Consider the following 21,192-nt stretch of genomic DNA (forward strand, 5'->3'; position numbering starts at 1 on the left):
GAGGTATTTAGCATTTTATATAATAAAAATAGTAATTTATATCAATAATACACTCAGAGAAAAATTATGTTTACATTGATGAAATCGTTTCTTTAACTTGGTATTTTTAAGTTGAAGTAAAAATCTCTTTATGGAAAATAAAAATTTATTTTATTTAAAAAAATGACGTTATTAGTCGAATTATTAGCCTTTTTACATATTGATATGCATATCCAGAGAAAGGTTTTTTTCAGTCAAAAAATATTTATTTGACTCAAAGGAATGTATTCATTGCTATACGGTTAAAGAAAAGTTTTTTTTAATTTGAAGAAATTTTTTGATTGTTCTTTTTATAATTAAAGAAATGGGTGTGTTCTGCAACGCAAATCTTTTTAAATAAAAGAAATATATTCTTAAAACGACTGAATTCTTACATTTTTGTCAATACTTTTCCTGAATTAAATAATTTGTTGTTTAAATTAAGCAAATGATATTATTAGCTTTTTTAAAAATAAATAATTTAAACAAATTATTTTTAAAAAAGCTCATATTATTTTTTTAAAATTAAATTTTATTTTCCACAGAGGTATTTTTACTTCAACTTAAAAATATCAAGTTAAAGAAATGATTTTATCATTTAAACATAATTTTTTTCAAGAATGTATTATTGATATGAATTATTATTTTTATTATGCAAAATGCTAAATACTTCATAATTTTGTTAAATATTTTAATAATTTTACAAATCTGTAGATTTTCGTATTTTTATTACTTATATTTTACGTACACCAAATATTACAATCAGATGTCAATATGTTATGTATCAATCGCCAAAGCGGGAGTCAGAAGTTAGCCACACGGCAAGGGCGAAACTGAAATGGTACTATTTGCCCGCGAAACTTTAAACTGACATAACTTGTATAATTTGTAAAATAATTTTGATACATTATACATCATTGTACATACTTGTTAGAAAAAACGCTATAACTTTTATCATATAGAAATATTTACTTTACTATGCAAAATTATGCATGTCTCTCCGTTCTTTAACATAGGTAATTTCTTTAAGTAATTACTGTGCTCACAATAAAGTTTAGTTTAAGCCATGATAAATTAAGTGATATAAAAAAAAATAAATGGTCGCATTTAAAAAAATGTTGGAAATTGCATTCTTTTGGATTTTATATATTATATTAAAACTTAAATGTGTTTATAAATTCTTAATAATTTACGTTTCCTTTTTTTAGGCTGTGGCAGTAGAAGCTGGTGGCACAGCAGCCCAACCTATGGAACAGGCTGGCATCACCGAAGATGTGATACAAAAACTTCAAGAGCGCGCGACTGTTCTTACTCAAGAACGAAAACGGCGTGGACGTTCAGTGCCGGAAGATCTCATGCCTCAAGACAGTATTCGATCATTCCAGACTCTTGCATCACATCCCGTAAGTTTTTTTTACATTTTAACTTTCAAAATTTGCTGTGCAAATTATTACTAAAATATATGTTATAAATACATACAAGGTGTATAAAAAGTCTCGAACCCCTTGATTATTCTGAAAACTAAGCATTTTTGAAAAAAATATTTTGGATGAAAGTTGTAGGGCATAAAATGGTCTATTGATGATACCCGTTTGATCTTGGTGGTTGCCGCCAAGGTCAGGTTAAGATCAAGTGGATTTTTTTAAATGGAATACCTTATTTTTTATTCCAGAATCTAATAGCTGATGTCAAGAGCTTTGCAAAACATTATAACAAAGTTTATTTTTCTTAAATGCTTTCCAAATTATGGGGCTTGAAAGTTAGTACTGCCGGCGCTCGTCTCCATCTGATTTTACTGCATGCGCGAAATTCCTGCGTGTCCTGCAAACATTACAATTTTTGCTTTAAAGGAATGATTATAGCAAATGCTTAAATTGTCCACGTATAGTCTAGCAGTATATTAGACGATCAGGGAAACTTGAGACTTCATTCCTACAAATTTAGGTATTGTTCTAATTTCTTCTATTATTTATGGACGCAAATTATTAAGATTTTGAGGTTTTATATTATAAATTCTATCTATTAAATATCCCCACAAGAAATAGTTGAGTGGATTTAGATTGGATGATCGTGCTGGCCATTCAATGTAACCTCTTCTTAGCCATTTATTTGGGGAAGCTTCATTTAAATATTGGCGTACTGGTAAACCGTGAGCTGGTTTCCCATCATGCTGTTACCAAACATCATTGAAATTTTGACGAGCGATGTTCTGTATTGATGATGCAAAGATGAGATGATTGTAAAAGATTTTACGTACAAGTTACAAAACTTTTCAACCAAACTTTTAGAAATAAGAACAATGTATATGTGAATCAACTGTTATTCATATTGTACAACGTTTTGAAAAAGCAGGTTTTGTTAAAGATTAAGTTAGACAAGATAGACCAGCAATGGTAGTATTTCATTTTGAAGCATGGCTAAGCAATTATTCGCTATCAGGTTTTTTTTAATAAAGAACGGTTTAACAATTTGATCATTTAAAATTCCAGCTTATACATTAACTTTTTATGGATTCTGAATATGTGCCTCGTGCATTCAGTAAGAATTTTTATCGCTCTAAAATCTACAATTATGTCGATTTACAGTCCCGATTACCTACAAATAGAAAAATTCTATCAATATTTAATATCATGTTTTTGCAAAATTCTATGCGACATTCAAAATTGTCTTCACATAATTCTTGTACTAAATGGATTTTATATGGATGAAATTTTTTTTGTTAAAATTTTACGAATTGACATAGGATTGATATATTGTACTTTTAAAAAAAATTGCACGAATTTTCTACAAAAGACAGCATAACATTTAATGCTTTATTAGGATTTGTCTGATCTATCTTGTCTAACTTGATCTTTAACAGAATCTGCTTTTTCAATACGTTATACAATATGAATGACAGTTGATTTACATATACATTGTTTTTATTTCTAAAAGTTTGGTTGAAAAGTTTTGTAACTTGTACGTAAGACTTTTACGATCACCCCATCTTTGCATCATCAAAAGAGATATACTCACTATCTCACAAGGAAATGCCGCAAATTGCGAAACACGAAATCAGTTTTTTCGAAAAGGGGAGTCGAGGGTATAAAAAGTGTCAGAGTGTTTGAGTGCATGGGCCTTCGTTTCAGAGAAATTTGCATATAAAGATTGGCATTTGCCGCGCGGTATGTTAAGTACTATTGTGCGGTAGGTTGAAGCGTGTGGCTGAGGAGACAAGGCACGCGCCTTTTTTCTTTTGTCCTCGGCGGTTGCGTAAAGAGGTGTTCGAAACTTCGCAGTGCCAATTTTTTTTTTAATAATAGCTACGTTTATTAATTGTAATTAATTTTTATTATTTTTAGCCAGATATTAATTGTTATATATTATTTGTTACATAAAATATAATAATATAAATAAAATATAATAAAGTTGGTATATTTATTCAAGTTTATTTACTTATTTTTATTCATTATACAATTCTGACATTGCTGTATAGATTATCAGATAATGTATTAACTCCGAGCAATAACGGAGTTAATTGCTCATTTTGAGTCGATTCTCGAAGCGTCCACTGTCCCTTCACTACCGCTTGCCGCTTGACGATCGAGCCGGCGATCACGCGGTAGGCGCTCTGCATCAGGAGCGTCCCTGAGTGAAAAATACAATGGTACGGGTAGCGTACCATTCGAGAAATTTGTCGTAAAAAATTTTTAAAGGAAATTTTGTAAAGAAATGCCTCATCGCAGCAATACAGTTATTTGGAAATTTTTTAACTCTTGAAGAAGTAAGTAACATTTTATTAAGTGACAAAATTGTAAAATTAAGAATTGATGAGAACTTTTTCTTTAGAAAAAAAATTAAAATCTTTATTAGTATTATACTTTTTCCCCGCGTTAAAGATGATGTATGTCCTAGAAACGACTTAGAAGATCAAATTAATTAAAAAAAAAATTAGTTAATTCTCCTATGTTTGTGTTTAATTAAATGTTTTACATTAAAATATTTTATTCTCGAACCGTATATTTTATAATCTTCTTAAAAATATTTATAGTACTTAACATATTGCGCGTCGAATACCAAACTTTACATTCAAATTTCTCTGAAACGAAGGCCCATGCACTTAAACGCTCCGACATTTTTTGTGCCCTTGACTCTTCTTTCGAAAAAACTATGGCTCATCTGATTTCGTGTTTTGTAGTTTGCGGCATCTTGCCAGTGAGCGTTACTACTTTAAACTTCACTCGCAGATGTTAAGAAGACGTGTAGTAATCGAATGAGCTTAATAGGAGAAATCTTTAGCTTTTGTAGCCTCCAGGCTGGTGGTAAAGGGGGAAGGAGGGAAGAAGAAATGCACAGACACGTGCTCGCATGCATTCACGCACAAGAAGTTTACGCGATACACTATGGATAATGCTAATGACGGTACTCATGCTAATAATGGCGGTAACATTCAAGTCTCATAACTTGGAAAGTATTTAAGGAAAATAAACTTTGTTGTAGTGTTTTGAAATGCTCTTTACATTAGCTATTAGATTCTGGAATAAAAAAATAAGGTTTCCATTAAAAAAAAATTTATTTGATTTTGATCCGATGGCGACATCTCCCAAGATTGAACTAGTATCATCAATAAATAGATCATTTTATGCCCTACAACTTTTATCTAAAACATTTTTTAAAAACAGTAGTTTTTAAAATAATCAAAGGGTTTTTGGGACTTATTGTTAATAGTAAGTGTATATGTGTATACATAATATGTATACACATAATACTTTTTGAGACGCTTGCATAAGCGCGCCGTAAACCTATTCCTTCCAACTGTTATAACACTTTAAGTTTTACGAATTGGAGTAAATCTCTTTGGATATATGTTTTTTATAACGTATACTTGTAGAGAATGCAAAAAAAAATTTGGCAGTTTTTTTAGTTTGTTATACTAGAATTATTTTTTAAAATATAACATGGTTTTATATTTCGCTTTGTATAAATATGTACTTTTTTTTCGATGTGTAATGGGTACAAGAACAAGGTTTTGATTAATATTTTGAGGAGTCATTTAAAAAAGAGAAACTTCTGAATTTGTTTGTTGTAGAAATTTTATATTTACTGTCTATTTATATTTATACGTTTTTTTTATTTGATTTTTTTCTGGAATAAAATTATCACAATATGATGCTACTTATAAACATTATTTATTGCCGTAACTCAGATTTATGGAAAAAAATGGACTTGTTTGGTTTTTGTAGAAAACTTCAATTTCTTTAATATTAATGTTGGATGTACATACAATTTAATTCTTGGTATTTATAAAGAAAGTGTATTATTTACAATGAAACGAATCTTTCATTCTTCGAAATAATCTGCGTTATTTCTGCTATTTTTGGGATAATTGGCGAAATCTGCTTCCGTAGAAGGATGGTGGTTTTGTGTTGATAAACTCGTTGATGATTTTATCAGCTTCCTCAAGAGATTTCAAAATCAACCAAGTGATGTTGCAGGGATCGGCAAAGATAGTAATCTGAAGGGACGAAATGTGGAGAATACACCGCGTAAGGGAGAACTTTACAGCTCAAGTCGGAGATGACTTACAAGGTTATTTTTGCCATGCTCATGCTCATGCATGCAATATGCAATTGCTCATTGTTATATAAGCGGAATTTAACACCCTTTTGAATCTAAGGGGTCTAAACTCCCTCTTGGAAAAAAGGGGGACACTTTCAGCGCCGCCTGTGACATGAACCCAGAAATATGAATTAATATAAAGGGTCGGGGAATTGGCGGTACTTTAAACTGTAGCATGCGCGCGCGTGTACGTATACTTTGATCGAATTCCGCATGATGCGCATGATGTATTATTTTATCCTTGTTGGTCACTGAATATTAAACAAGGATAAAATAATATTAAGTGTATACTTATGAAATGCGGATTTTTGCAGGAAAAAACACATGTTAATTTGAAGTGAATGGTTAAATTTATTTGAAGTATGCGCCATTCAATGCTACAACTTTTTTCTATCTTTTTGGCAAAAAATGGATTTTGCGACGATAGAAACTTTCATCTTTCGAAGCAAATTATGAATTGACCTATTTTTTCACTTCTTTGAAATTATCGAAGTGCTGTTTAGCCAATCGTACAATCCGTACGTCATCGACCGGACAAAGTGATAGTCCGAAGGAGCAATGTCTGACGAATACGGCGGATGAAGTATTACATCCCAATTCAATTCTTTTAAAGTTTTCTTGACAACTTTTGTAGTGTGGACTAGCGCATTGTCATGTAACAAAATCACTTTTCCATGCATTGGGCCCATTTCGGACGTTTTGTGATTAATGCATGGTTTAAATTGATCATTTGTTGTTGGTAGCGAGGTCTATTAACCATTTTACCAGATTTGAGAAGTTCATAATAAAGAACACCCTTTTTTAGTAGTTTTCTCTTAGTCTTGTCTTTTACATCAAAATCACCAGTTTTGAATCGATTGAACCAACATTTACAAGTGTCTTGAGATGGTGTATGTTTGCTATAAGCTTCTACAAGAATTCGATAAGTTTGAGCAGCAGTTTTCTTTAAAATGATGTAATGAATTAAAACTTCCCGCAAATGGTCTTTTTTGGTATGAAATTCGACATTTTCAAAGCAGAAAAAGATTATGATATTTATACTTTCACAATTTTCCACATGTATGGTTTTGTAGATTAGGAATAGCCAAACAAAATACTATATATGTTAAATCACTACATGTAAGAACGTATGTGTGGCACCACCTTTAGGAAAATCCGCATTTTATAGGTATACACCTAATATATCATGCGTTTTACAGAACTCAGCCTTTATATAAAATAAATCAAATTTTTTAACATTATCTTTTTCATAAATGCAATGCATTTTTCCGTCCCACTTTAAACAGACTGTGGACTGTCGGATATCAAGATATTAAGAAATATAAAGTATCCAGTGTAGTTAAGTGATGTAATGCACATATGTGCTCTACACATCACTTACACTTACACACACACACACACACACACACACACACACACACACACGCGCGCGCGCGCGCGCGCGCGCGCGTGCGCACACGCACACTTACATTTGTACATTATAATTAAAATACAAAAAAAAATAAAAACCAAAATTCTAAATTAAACTAAAGCTATGAATTATATATATATATATATATATATATGTATATATATAACCCATACGTGTACAATAAAATACAAAATTATATAGATACATTTATACATATAAAAATAAATTTGCGTTATGAAGCAATTTGTCAAAAAAGAAAGGATTTGTGGGCAAACAACTCGTGGATTTTGCACCATGATAACGAACCATCGCACAGTGCTATCATTATCAGTGAATTTTTGACCAAGAACGAAACGAATACCATCCAATAGCCATCGAGTTTAATATGGCTTGCTGCGATTTTTTTTTTTTTGTTTTTTGTTTGATTGAGTCAAAAAACCACTACGGGGAACGCGTTCTAACAGCCGAAAGGAGGTTATGGAAAAATCAAAGGCGGTTTTGATGGCTATACCGACAATGGAGTTCTAGAAATGTTTCGAGAGCTGGATCAAGCGCTGGCATAAGTGCGTTGCAGTCTATGGGGAGTACTTTGAAGAGAACAATTACTTTTGATGAATAAACTTGTATTTTGAATCTTTTTGAATGAATTTTGGGAACTTTTTGAGGTGGTATAATGATAAAATAAAAAAATAGCACGAAGATTCAGCTACAATCGTGTAAAGTCCAAATCACACCTAGCGATTGACGATTGCGATTGACGATTAGCGATTACTTTTCAACCAATTAGAGCAAAGCAGCCACTGACTATTTTGCTCTGATTGGTTTAAAAAGTAATCGCCAATCGTCAATCGCAATTGTCAATCGCTAGTGTGATTTGGGCTTAAGGCTTTGTTTATTCCATTGTATTATACAGTACCGATCGAGTTCTTCTTTATTTCATATTAATTGTCTCATACAAAGTGGAAATTTACTAGTTTTTAAGCAATTTTCACATTTAGTATAAAGGTTATCTTCTTTCAAAATTAATTGTATAATTTTTTTTGAATATTTAACCCTTAAACACGTAAGTGGGTCTGAGAGACCCCATATGAAGTTTTGAACGCTTACTATGTGAAGACAGAATGAGATAGGAAGTTAGGGTCAATGCGACCCATATAGTGGTGTGACTTTTTTGTGAGTATTTTACATAAAAAAAGCTGGACAAAATACGTTCGAACAGGTCGGTTTGCGAATGTTACTCGCATATACTTTGTTTAAAGTTGAAATACTATAAAATGCTGTAGAAAAGGGAGTTTTTCAGAAAAATATAATGAAACACATCAATTTTCAATTTTAGACACGATTTAATCAAAAATACCTCATATTTGCTTTGTTATATAAGTACATTTTTTAATAGAAATGACAATGATATAATTTTTTTTTAAAGTATGATTCTTTAGCTTTAAAACGCCGTATTGTAAAGTTCTTCAAAGTTTTTTGTTGCAAAGATAATTTTTTTTTAAAAAAGTAGATTTTTAGATGCCCAAAAATACCTCATATTCTCCATGTTACATAATTATACTTTTTAAAAAGAATGACTTTGCCAAATTTTATTTTGAAAGTGTGACTCTTTAACTTTAAAACGCCGTATTTGAAAGTCCTTAAATGTTTCTTGTTGCGAAGATATGATTTTTTGAAGGAAAAGTTTTGAAGATTTTTGACCAATTTTTCATTTTTGCTTAATGATTTTTCTTTTATAACTTCACAATGAATTATTTTTCGCCAATGCCAATTGTGCAGTCACACTTCTGAGATTTCGAACTTTTATTAAAAAAAAAAAAAAAAAAAATCGTAGAAAAATATTGACTGTAATCAAAGATATAGCTTCTCAAAGTTGAAAAAGTCTCCCAGACCCAAAAATGTGTTTCCGTATTTTACAGGATCGGTGTGTTTAAGGGTTAATGATGATGCAATAATAAAATCATCAGCTACATTGATATCTGCAATTAATTCTGATTTTTTATCATTAAATACATTACCAATATCGTATTTATTTTCTAAATATTTTTTAAATGTAGATAATATGTCACTATCAGAAACTTTACAATTACCATGTGTTAAGGAAACTGATTTTATGTTATTAAATAATAAAGATTCTTTAAATTGCTTAGGTGTCGGATTAATATTACGTATAGCATGACTTTTAATCTGTTTAAAAAAATTTTCTAGAGGATTTTGATTGTAATAACGCTTGTTAAATTTATGAAAATTATGTTGATCATGAAGTACTTTCCAAAGTTTTTCAAAACCGTTAACCGTAAATAACCAGTTTGTTAAAGACGTTACTGATTTAACACAGGTCTGCGACTAAAAAGCTGTTTGATTATTTTTATCTAATTTCCATGTATTTTGGTGTTAAAAACGAAAAAAATATTGAAAAAAATCCTGGACGTCAGGATTTGCCACAAAATGCAAAATTCTCTTTTTAGTAAATTTTTCTCAATTTTTGATATTTTTTTGATCTTAGAATTTTTAATCAAATTAAAAATGAAAATTACTATTAATTAATTTACATCAGTGCATTCACAATATACAATGTCAAAAAAACTTTCAAAGAAAAGAACTTTTATAGTCAGCTAATAAAATTAGCATCAACATGTTACAAACTGGACGCGCGAGCTCTGATTCAACTTCTTTCTTGGTTCTCGCCTGTTCATGTTTGGATTTTTGAACTTAATTTCATAATGATATAACTGAATTTAATTTTGTAAATCTATTTTTATTTGTTTTGAGGTATTGTCTTATTTAACACAGTTACCTACATTATCGGAAAACGTGTTGTCCTATAACAAAACGGAGGTCATTTTCGAATTTAGCACACCCTAAAACATAAAGATTACGTGGAATAACTAAAACAGCTCTTGAAAAAATTTTTTTGTAGACCTGTGTAATTACGTGCGATCCTTTTTCTACGTATGACATTTTATTCTTCGCACTCACCAGGAATGCATGATGTTTACTATTTTTGGTTACTAGGCATTGCAGTTCATTGCTGTTATCATTCTTGTCATCTCCATTCACAGAATCAAACAAATTATTGAAAAAATCGACAACTTTCAACGTTACTAATCTTTCTTTTTCATTGATGTTGATTTCTTTAATATCTACAGATACAGTTACTGCAACATATGTATATAGGCATATATATTTATGTATAAATTTTTTTACATTATGTTTGAGAAAATAATAAACATAGTTGTAGTTTTATTATTATAACAACACATTGTTATATCTACCATGCAATTTTTCTTATACAACAATGGAAAACCCATACACACACAACACACTCTGTAAGGATTGTTCTATGGATATCTATTGTACGTTGTATCGTGATACCCATACATGTCTTGGATGAGGTGTAGTGTGCGGGTTCATGCTATATATATATATATATATATATACTTAGGAGAACAGAAAAATGTAATAAAAATGTAAATTTGACGTTGTCATATTGACGTTGTGATATCTTTTTCTATAGCTCAATCCTCTTGAAATCCAAAATTGGTCTTTTTAGCAATTTTGGAGTAAAAATGTTTAAATTAAAAAAAAAATTTTTTTTAAATAATTTTTATATTTAATTAAATTTATGCAGAATTGAGTAGTTACTAATTAAAAAGTTAAATAATAAAGTTAAAAATAATTTTTACAAGTTTAATAATTTTTAACTTGGCTAATTTTAATTAATTAATTTTTAATAAATTGATTACTTTTGCAATATAATTTACTTTAATTTATTACCATTTTTCCTATATTAAAAATTTATATAAAAAAAGAAATTAAAAAAGGAAAACTACATTCTCACATAAAAACAATATTTTTTTGTTATTTTATATAAACTCAAGGTACAAATAAAATTTGTTTAATATAAAATTGTGTATTAAATTTGTTTGATAATCCATATTATAGAAATGTTTTGAGTAATTCAACTTTAAAAATTTATGAATTTCTAATGTAATATAAATAATACTTTTCAAAATTAACTGAAGTTAATTTAATTTTAATTATTTAGTTTTTGTTTGTGTAACTTTTAATGTAACTAAATTTTGCAAACCATGAACTTTAACTTAACTTAGTTTAAAAAATATATTAACTTGCTCAACCATAGATTTATATAACAAAAAATAAAAATTTTATAATAATATATGAACTACAAACCTCTGGTGCACAATGTAAATTTTTTTATTATTATTTCCATGAAAATTCTTTGCGTATTTGATAGATTATCTGTTTAACCTTCCCATTTATTTTTGTGACGCAATTCTTTTATTTTTTTACACTGTAGGTGGATATATATTTTTTTTTGTGTGTAATAATTTCTGCATATTTTTAATATTTTTCTTTATTACTTGTTTAGGGCATTATGTGGTAAATTCTTTTCTTTGAGTTTCTTCTTCTACTGCTACTTCATCAATTGGCATTAAATTACTACAAAAATTTTTTAAAAAAGAAAGAAAAAATGTACGTCAGGTATATAAAAACTATTGTATAGTCTTTTGAAATTCTGAACAAAAACCCTTTTTAAAAAAGTATCGTATATTAGTATATCTTATATTAAAAACATGTTTTTAAATTAAATTATTTTAAAAAAAGATTAGATTATGTACAATTAGCTAGGTATTTATTAGACATAAAAAAACACAACAGTATTTTTCTCTAAACCCACGTAAACTTTAAACTTTTTTAAAACATGTATATTAAGACTATTCATTAGAATAATTAGCAAAATGTTTGATTAGTAAAAAGTATATGCAGTAAAAGTTCAATCTATTATTTTTCCAAATAATTTTAAGTTTCATAAAACAGACTTTAAGTGATTAAACGACAAACGGGATCATAGTGAAAAAAATACTTGGCGTCTCCGAGTCGTATTGTTTAAATATATAAGATGTAATATAAAGAGACTCGGGCACGTCAAGTATTTTTTGTTTTGTTTTGTTTTGTTTTAGTGGCCGGAGCGCGTGGGTATACAACTTTAAACGTTTTTTTCTCAAAACGCTAAATTTTGCGCGCCGGGAAATGTAACTCGTAAACTACTTGACTGATTATCTTTAAATTTTATTTTTCAACAATGTTTATTTTGGTCCCAACATATACCTATCCGTTTATTAATATTTTGCTTTAAACAATAATTATTAACAATTTTTTAAAGTGGTTTTTTTGTTTATGTCGCCGTTTTTGCAATTTTATGAATTTTATTAATTATGTAGGTATATGTTGTGCGTTTTTACATAAACTAACAAAATTTTTTTGAAATTTTTGTTTTACATTAATTTTGTAATCTTGGCGTTTTCCGGCGCAAATTTAAGGAGCCAACTTCAAGCAGCTGTTGCCATTTTGAAATTTTTTAACACCAAAAAATTTTTGTAAATTAGTTTAAATAGTGAATATTATCGTATACTTTGTTTACATTCAATAAATTTTGCCATTTAAAAAAAAAATCGAGAAAAGACGGTTGTTTACACGGGGTGCCCCCTTCTTTTAATTTAAAAACATGTTTTTAATATAAGATAGACTAATATACGATACTTTTTTAAAAAATGGTTTTTGTTAAGAGTTTGGAAAACTATACGACACTTTTTTATATACCTGGCGTACATTTTTTTTTTTAATTTTTGTATTGATTTCTACTACTTTTTGGTACTCTTTTAATTGAAAAATGTTTTTACTTTTAAGATTTTAAAAAACATAGATAACAAAATTTATAATTATTTTTTCAACAAAATGTACAAATTAATCATTTTAAAGAATCTACTTTTTCTGCTAAACACAGTTAATATAATATTTTTTTTAATTATCTTTGAACTAACTTGGCAATTACGAAAATTTGTTAATTATAACTAAAATACTAAATACAATAAAGAAATTATATTTCTTATTATTGTACATATTTTTATTTTCTATTGTTGTACATATTTTTAATTATATATCAATTATTCGAACTAAATTACAAATATAATCAGATCAATATGTTTTAAAACACGAGACTAGAAGGCTTATGTTAATAGCTATGTCAACGTGGCTATGTCAATGACTGAAACAGTGTGAGAAGGTTATGGAACGATCTGTTTTACCAGTCTTCCGTGCGCATGCGTCAATCACATATAAGCTAATTGTAGGTTGTGGATGTTTTCAACGCATGCACACAAGCGACCGTTGAGAGAAAATCGTCCCACAACCTCCTTAAACTCACAATCAGAGATTGCGTTCTAGAGTACGCTTGGCGAGCGCTGATTGGCTGCTTTCTTGAATCTATCCACGATGCCGACGCTTGCCTGTGGTTGCAAAAAATTTATTTTGGCACTTGCTTTAATGCGATTATTCCGCCAAGCATCTTTATCATGAAGAATGCTATGCCGCTCTAGCTGGCTCTGCGGCCCTGGTTGGGGCCAACGAGCTCACTGGTTGGTTTAGGCTTGATTGCATGCCGCCGTTCAAGACACAGGGCAACACTAAGCGGGCACTTCCTGCCCCTGTCACCTCTTCTGCAGCGGCTACCGACGGCGCTGCCCCTCGGGCTGGTACTTCTTGTTCAGATTTTGTTGGATCTAGCGACATTGGTGCAACCTTCCTTGTTAAGCTATCTGCCATAGAAACGCAGCTCCAGGACCACTCACAATCCGACATTAAGGTGCAGCTGCGGGACCTCTTATCGATTAAGTCACAGCTTGCCACGCTCGAGCAGAAATTTGCCACTACCACCACGTCACTTGCGAATTCTATAGGCGAATTTAGAGGCGCTATACTGGACGAGCAGGTGAGCGCTCTCGATGGTCGGTGGCTTCCAAACTGAGCCGAGAGGCTTCAGTCGACTGGAGGAGCGACTTGAGGTCTTCGAGCGGGCGAGGCTCGGCTCTGAGCTTATAATCTTTGGCACGAGGGAATCTCCCTCCGAAAAACTAAGGGAAGTAGTGACCAACATTGACTTTACTATTGGCGTTGCAACCGCTTCGGACGACATCGAGGGGTGTTTCCGCATTCGTGCCAACGGCGATCGGCCCCGCCCTATTGTAGTCAAGCTTTCTTCCAGTGGGGCTCAGAACAGATGGCTGGCTGGAAAGCGGTTTAGGGGCGTGCTGGACGGTTTGGAAATTCCGGACTTTTCTTCTGGCACAGTCGAGGTAAACAAGAGGCTGACAACGGCGGTGCGCGCGATGCTTGTCGAGGCCAGGAGAGCGGTGGGAAACGCAATTGCAGCACGCTTGGGTGCGCTACGGGTCTGTCTTAATCAAGCGCATGCCGAGTGCCTTGCCCGTTCGCTTTCACGAGTGCGATTACCTGCGCTTGTCTCCGACCCCCCGCCCTTAGCTCCGGTTCTGTCGGCTTTCCCGGGGATGGCTAGTCGATTCTCAGTCCTCCGGAGCGGTTGTCGCACCGGTCTCCCTCTTTTGAGACTCAGAAGCTGCGGCGAGTATGCCTGGAGGGATCGTGCTTCTCCGCGGTGCGCGTCACGAAGTGACCTTGGCGCCATTCTTAAAAATCCGAGGGTGATCTTGTTGCGTAATAAGTGACGCTCCGTTTGAGCGTTTGTCGGACTCGCGGATCTGTAAGTGTGCCACGTTAACTGTCAGTCCCTCCTCCCCTACTTCAGCGAATTTTCTTATCATTTTTACAGAGTCCTATATCATCGCGTTGTTAGAAACGTGGCTTAAGTCACATATTCCCGATGCTTTAGTCGATCTTCGAAGGTATTACTTATTATGACTTGATCTCGTGGGGAGCGGAGATTGGCCTCTACGTGGGTGCCGGCTTGGGCGCGACTGTCCTCGCCTCGTCTCCCTGTCATTATGAAACTCAGCCGGAGTATCTTTTACTTCGGATATTTGCCCCCGGTTGCCATTCACTTGGGGTATATCGTCTTTCTAAGGTTGGATATCTGATGAGTTTCCGGGCCGATTTCGAGAGACTTCTCGCTACTTTTTTTGTTACTGTTTTGATCGGAGATTTCAACATTGACTTGAATTGTTTGACTCACGACAGCAAATCGCTCTTCGACCTCTGTACCTCAAATTGTCTCTATCTTGTTCTTTTTAAAGATACCTATTATACTTTTTACTTTCACACTCGCATTGATCACTGCCTTATCCGCAAGCGGGCTCTTTTGGCTTCCTACTACCAGTGCCCACTCTCTTTCTCAATGCACGATCTAATTGAAGTTACGCTGGATTTCAACGTTTATCGCCGGCCACCTCGATGTTGTATTACTCGTAACTTCTCGCACTTCGATCTTCAATCTTTCCAGCGATTATTGTCCGCTCTTGACTGGTCGGACTTCGCTCGCTTGACTGTTGACGCAAAGCTCGACTTTCTTAATAAAAGTCTACTCTTTACGTTGGATCTTCACGTTCCACGGATCCACTCTGCTCCTTCAGCGCAAAGAGGCCGTCTGCTTCCTGGCTTGATCAAATGATCAGGGCCACGATGCGACAGCGCGACGCGGCGAGAAGAGCTTTCTAACACTCTCCTTTCCCCGCGAGACTCCTCAATTTTTGTCATCTTTGCAACGAAGTCAAACTTATGGATACGGCTAAGCATAACTACCTTTATCACAGACTTAGCAGCTTTTCTAATTTTGCGCCTCTGGACACAGCTCCGCACACTCGGTCTTGCGAAATCCAAATCCAAGCTTTCCTTGCTTTCATCCGACCTCACTCTCAACGACTTAAACTATTTTTTCACAACATCTCATCTTCTCTTTTCCTCGATCTCTTTTTCTCCTCCTCTGTCTTTTTCTCTGGCGTATTTTCCCAACTTTTCGCCTGCGCTGAATTCCCTGACTTTTCATTCACTTAGCATCACCTCTCTTGACCTGAGGAGAGTCTTAGCTCGCAGCTCTTCTGATTCCGTGGGGCCAGATGGTCTCAGCTGTCGTACTTTGCTGGCCAGTTTTCCTGTTACCTTCCCTTTTTTCTTTGAACTCTTTAATCATTTTCTTACCTCCTCCATCTTTCCTTCCGGGTGGAAACTATCTCACATCATCTCTTTCCCCAAATCTAAATCCCCCGGATGGGATCCGATAGCGCACTGTGCGATAGCCCACTAATCAATCATCTTGACTTATCTAACCCAACCAACGGAAAAACTCTGGGTATCGGTTGCTGTGAGTGGTGGTGTGCTATTGGTCCCGTGTGCTATCGGGATCCGCCCAAATCCCCCTCTTTTTTTGCTGACTTCCGTCCTATTACCCTTTTTATCTAATGTCCTTGAGCAGATCGTCAACGATCAACTCTCATCTTCAACTTTTCTTCGATTCTATGCAAATTGGCTTCAGGGCGGGTAACGGCACGCAGACGGCGATGGTCTGTTTAATTGATAACATCCGGAGAGCCGTGGACGCGCGGCAAGTCACTCCACTTATTCTTTTTGATTTCTCGAAGGTTTTTGATTTTGTACGTTACGATCTCTTTTTAGACAAACTCTTGCGCTATTCTATATCTTAGCCTACCCTGGACTGGTTTTAATCCTATCTCTCTTCTCGTCGTCAGCGGGTGCGCGGACCAGACGGGTCCTTTTTGGATTGGCGGCCGACTCCCTGCGGTGTTCTTTAGGGCTCAGTCCTCGGTTCACTACTGTTCGTCATCTTCATCGACTATCTAAAGCTTTACTTGCGTCACTGCAGGCACATACTCTATGCGGACGATTTTCAAACATACTTACATTTTGCCCCGTGTGATCTTGAGGACGCTATAGGGGAGGTTGCAGGATGACATCACTGCCATAAAGAGATGGTCTGGCTTAAACCGACTGAGTCTCAATGCTAATAAGACCAATGCTGATGGGCAGTTCTTGTTCTGTCAACAACGTTTGCTCTAGCCAAGACATAATCTTCCATCTAAACGGCTGTCCCGTTGAGTTCGCAGAAGGTGCGACTAATTTCGGGGTTTTCTTGACTCCCACTCTCAGTTGGACGGAGAACGTGTGTCAAACCTCCAGAAAGATCAGCAGTATCCTCTGGAGGCTTAAACTATTTTGAAACAGTCCGTCCCGCACTCTACGTATTCACCTGGTGATCTCTCTCATCTTCCCGCACTTCGATTACTGTGTCGCAGCTTATACTGATCTTAACGGGGAGATGAGGTTAAGGCTCAGGCGTCTTATGAATTTTTGCGTGCGCTTTATATATAATCTGCGGAGGGACGAACATGTCTTACATCTTTATCGCACGCTGGACTGGCTTTCCTTGGATGACCTATCTCTCCTGCACTTTGCTTTTCAGTATCCTTACTTCTGGTTTCCCTCCCTACCTTGCTTCCGACTTCCGCTTTGTTAACAGGCTTTGTTAACAGTGCCTCTCGCGCCTCTTCTTTTGACCTCGTCCTACCCTTTTGTCGCACCTCAACTTTTCAACGCTTGTTTCTCTACACAGCCACATCCTTCTGGAACTCCTTCCCGATCAACATCAGGCAATCCAAAACCGTTTAAATATTTAAACGAGAGCTATTTTTAAACGAGAGCTTTATTTAAACGAGAGCTCTTCGGTCACTTGAGAGGTGACGCGCCGCCGTAGATTCTGGGGATGGGTACGCGAACCTTCTGTAATGTTTCAGTCGCCTTCTTTATCTTTATCTATGTCATCTTTGCTCTACGCTTATTTGTAATCTTTATTTTATTTTATATAGATTTGTTATGTTACGTTATTTTATTTTATTTTATTTCGTAGAATTTAATCCTGCTTTTTTTATTCTGTTTTGCGCTAATATTATTTAACTCAATTTTCTGCATTAATTTTTGTTATTGTGTAGAATTACTTTATTTTTATATTATTTTATTTTTATTTTTATTTTATTTTGTCTAATTCTTACTCAGCGCCAGTTATCTTCCTATCTTTTTTTATTTTGTCAATATCTTTTGTACTATTTATATGTATTTATAATCTTAGTGTTCTTAGAAAGCTTGCCCTAGAACGATAATAAATGCTTTGTCTGTCTTGTCTGCCTCTCGGTTAGGCTAGAGTCTTTAGAAGTAAGAGTCTGGTCAATCTTGTCCTATTTTGAATTGGTTCGATGAAAAATGGCGGAATCAATGAATGATAACTTAGCACGCGGAACAATTTAAAAGCAGAAGTGTGAAAAATAAACATAAGAATATATTTTGTTACAACCTAGCGAAGATAGGCAAGTTATTTGCGCACAGAAGCGAAAATTAATTGTACATAAGTATTGAGCATGTCAATAACCGGAAGAATTAATTTAATTTACTTACATATAACGAGTGGTTTGCATTTTTGATTAGGAAAATGAATCGGAAACAATATCATGAGCCGATAATTGAAATAGAAAAAAAAGATTATTGAAGAAGAATAAAAGAATTATAGGAAGAATTAATCACTATGCAAAATACATAATAAGAATATAATATTCATTGATAAAACAAAGAATTAAATATGAATAAAATACACAGTATGATTTATTGAACTATATTACATTAATCATTAAACTATTTATGAATATTTAATAGACTCATATAAATAAACATTTAACATAAACATTCAATATATTGATAAATAATAAACATAAATATATTTACTTTATGAAAGGTAATATAATGTGATATATCTTTTAATAAAATAAAATGATAATGAAATGTCTATTGAATCAATGAGTGCATAGCTATAGTTTTGCTGTTGAAAGCGGATTTATTTAAGCGTCCTGGCTTTTTCTTGGTTAAATTTTGATAAATTGAGTTATTGTTTTATATAGTAACTTATAGTAACTAACACGCCATTTTTAATTGAACTAGAAGATTGGTCAGACTCTTACTTCTAGGGACTCTATCTCTCTTTCTCTCGAGTGCTCTTTTGATTAGGTAGCTGCATAGTGCATAACCTCACATAAGAACTCATCTTGACGGACAGTTGCCCGTCTTGAGCATTGTAAATGCGCCTTGACGGACACTCGCGAAACTGATAGCGTTTTCGACTACAGTGAGTTTTAACCAAAGAAGTAAGAAAATCAGGAAGGAGCATTTGACAAGAATCCCATGGTTTTCAAACGGAAAAAGCCTTCTAGTAACTTCAGTAAATATGGGGATTTTTTGTTTTTAGATTGCCGATTGCCTTTGCATTTATAACCTCATTTCTATAGCCTATACTTATATTATGAAATCGATTAACAATAAATCAACTGTTAGTATTGTTTTATTGAAACGTATTTTAATATATTTTACAAAAGTTGTATATTTTTTGGTTTTTTATTTTACAATATGGAATAATTGCTATTTACAAGGGGAGGACGCGGTGACTCAGCCTGGGATTTTGATCCTAATTTTTTAAATGATTTTAGAGATGAAAAAAGAGTTTACGTTTTCCGGTGTTTGAATAGGCCTTACTTGTTAGTTTCGGAGTAATAAATTTGAAGTGAAAATTGCTCATACCGCGGCGCGTTGTATGAGCCTTCCCGGTAACTTTCCTTCCAACCAATGCAGTTGGCTCCGTGAGTTAGGTGCTTGCTTCACAATCATAAGATTCAAGTTTGCTCCCGGAGGTGGGCAATAATTTTTTTTTATGAATGTTTATGTTTATTTATTTTGATGATATTGATATAGTATGTAAATTTTTGAAATAGAAAATTTAATTTAATATTATATTTTAAACATTAATTAAAATTTAATTTTAAGAGAATTTTAATTTAAGTAATATTTGAAATAATAAATAAGCAATAATAATATAGATACGTTGCCTTTATATTAGTCATTATAAATAACTTATTATTATTATTATTACTTATTTATTATTTCAAATATTACTTGAATTAAAATTCTCTTAAAATTAAATTTAAATTAATGTTTAGAATGATATTAAATTATATTTTTTATTTCAAAAATTTTCATATTATATCAATATTATCAAAATAAATAAACATAAATAAAAACATTCATTAAAAAAAAATTATTGCCTACCTCCGGAAAGCGAACCCGGATCTTATGATTGTGAAGCAAGCATCTAATTCACGGAGCCAACTACACTGATTAGAAGGAGAGTTATCGGGAAGGCTCATACGGTGCGCCGCGGTATGGCCATTTTTCAAAAATTTATTACTCCGAAACTAAGACCTATTCGATCAAAGGGGAGACGTAAACTTTTTTTTATCTCTAGAATAATTAAAAAAATTGGAGTCGAAATCCCAGGGTGAGTCACGTCGTTTAAATCATGGCGCTTAACGATTTGGCAGCCATCTTAGGAGTCTTAGGAGGCTACTTCCGTTTTTCGGATTACTAGACAACTTCCTTCTTGATTTTCTTACTTCTTTGGTTTTAACCCAGGTTTGTCGCCATTTGCCGGAATTGTACAATTAGAACGGACGGCCGTGAAATACCAGAAGGCGCTTTAGTAGTTTTTCAGTATTCCGATACTCTTGATTTTTTTTATAATAAACAAAGGGAAGGCTATTACGGTTTCTGAAACGAGATGATAATTACGTAAGTGAGTAAATTCATTAGCTATTCACCAATGAAGTTATAAATATTCTAGTAAATTTGCTCACTTTGGTAATTTTCACCTTGTTTTAAAAACCGTAACAGCTCCCCTGAGTAGGTGCAACTAGTGTTGCAAAAACGATTTGATATTTAACCAACGAGATTCAGCGGCGGAAGCATAAGTCCAGGATGTTTCTTGCCGAGAAAGCAATCTCCGTACTTTATCTAGAACCAAGATTCATAGCTCCAGCGATTAGAACTATCTCATTCGGATCCAAATGCAAAGTACAATAGAATTAATTTTTTTAAAAAGTATTTAATTTTTGAAAATGTATTTAATATTTATATATAAAATAATATTGGATCCAAGATCTTTGATAATAGTTGATGTTTCTTTATTTATTTCTACAAATAATTTTTTTGGATGCTTAATTATTTTATGTACCACTATCTTTTATTGCAGGTTTGTCGTGCCATGAGATATTTTTCTCCTGAACAATACAATAGTCAATGTTAAAATGATCAACTTGCAAAATGAGTTATTACAAGTTTCAGCGAAGGAAAAATGTATAGGATCATCCAAGATACTAGTGAAAATAATTTGTACGAGAGAGTTAAAAGTACAACTGTTTCTTAAAAAATACACTTTACCGTCAATTATATAAGTTTCTCAAAAGGATTTTTTAACGCTTAAACACACCGATTCTGTAAAATAC

The 21,192-nt window shown here is 33.2% G+C and overlaps 1 protein-coding gene across 1 annotated transcript in view; it reads left to right on the forward strand.

The window, feature by feature from the left end:
- LOC105200634 (pre-mRNA-processing factor 19) overlaps positions 1–21,192 on the forward strand; it is a 74,302-nt gene that overhangs the window by 17,757 nt on the left and 35,353 nt on the right. The window contains exon 4 of the mRNA XM_011168273.3: positions 1,227–1,421. Within this exon, the coding sequence (XP_011166575.1) occupies positions 1,227–1,421 (195 nt within the window). The remainder of the gene's footprint in view (positions 1–1,226; positions 1,422–21,192) is intronic.

The sequence above is a fragment of the Solenopsis invicta genome, chromosome 14, assembly GCF_016802725.1.
Source record: "Solenopsis invicta isolate M01_SB chromosome 14, UNIL_Sinv_3.0, whole genome shotgun sequence".
Lineage (NCBI taxonomy): Eukaryota > Metazoa > Arthropoda > Insecta > Hymenoptera > Formicidae > Solenopsis > Solenopsis invicta.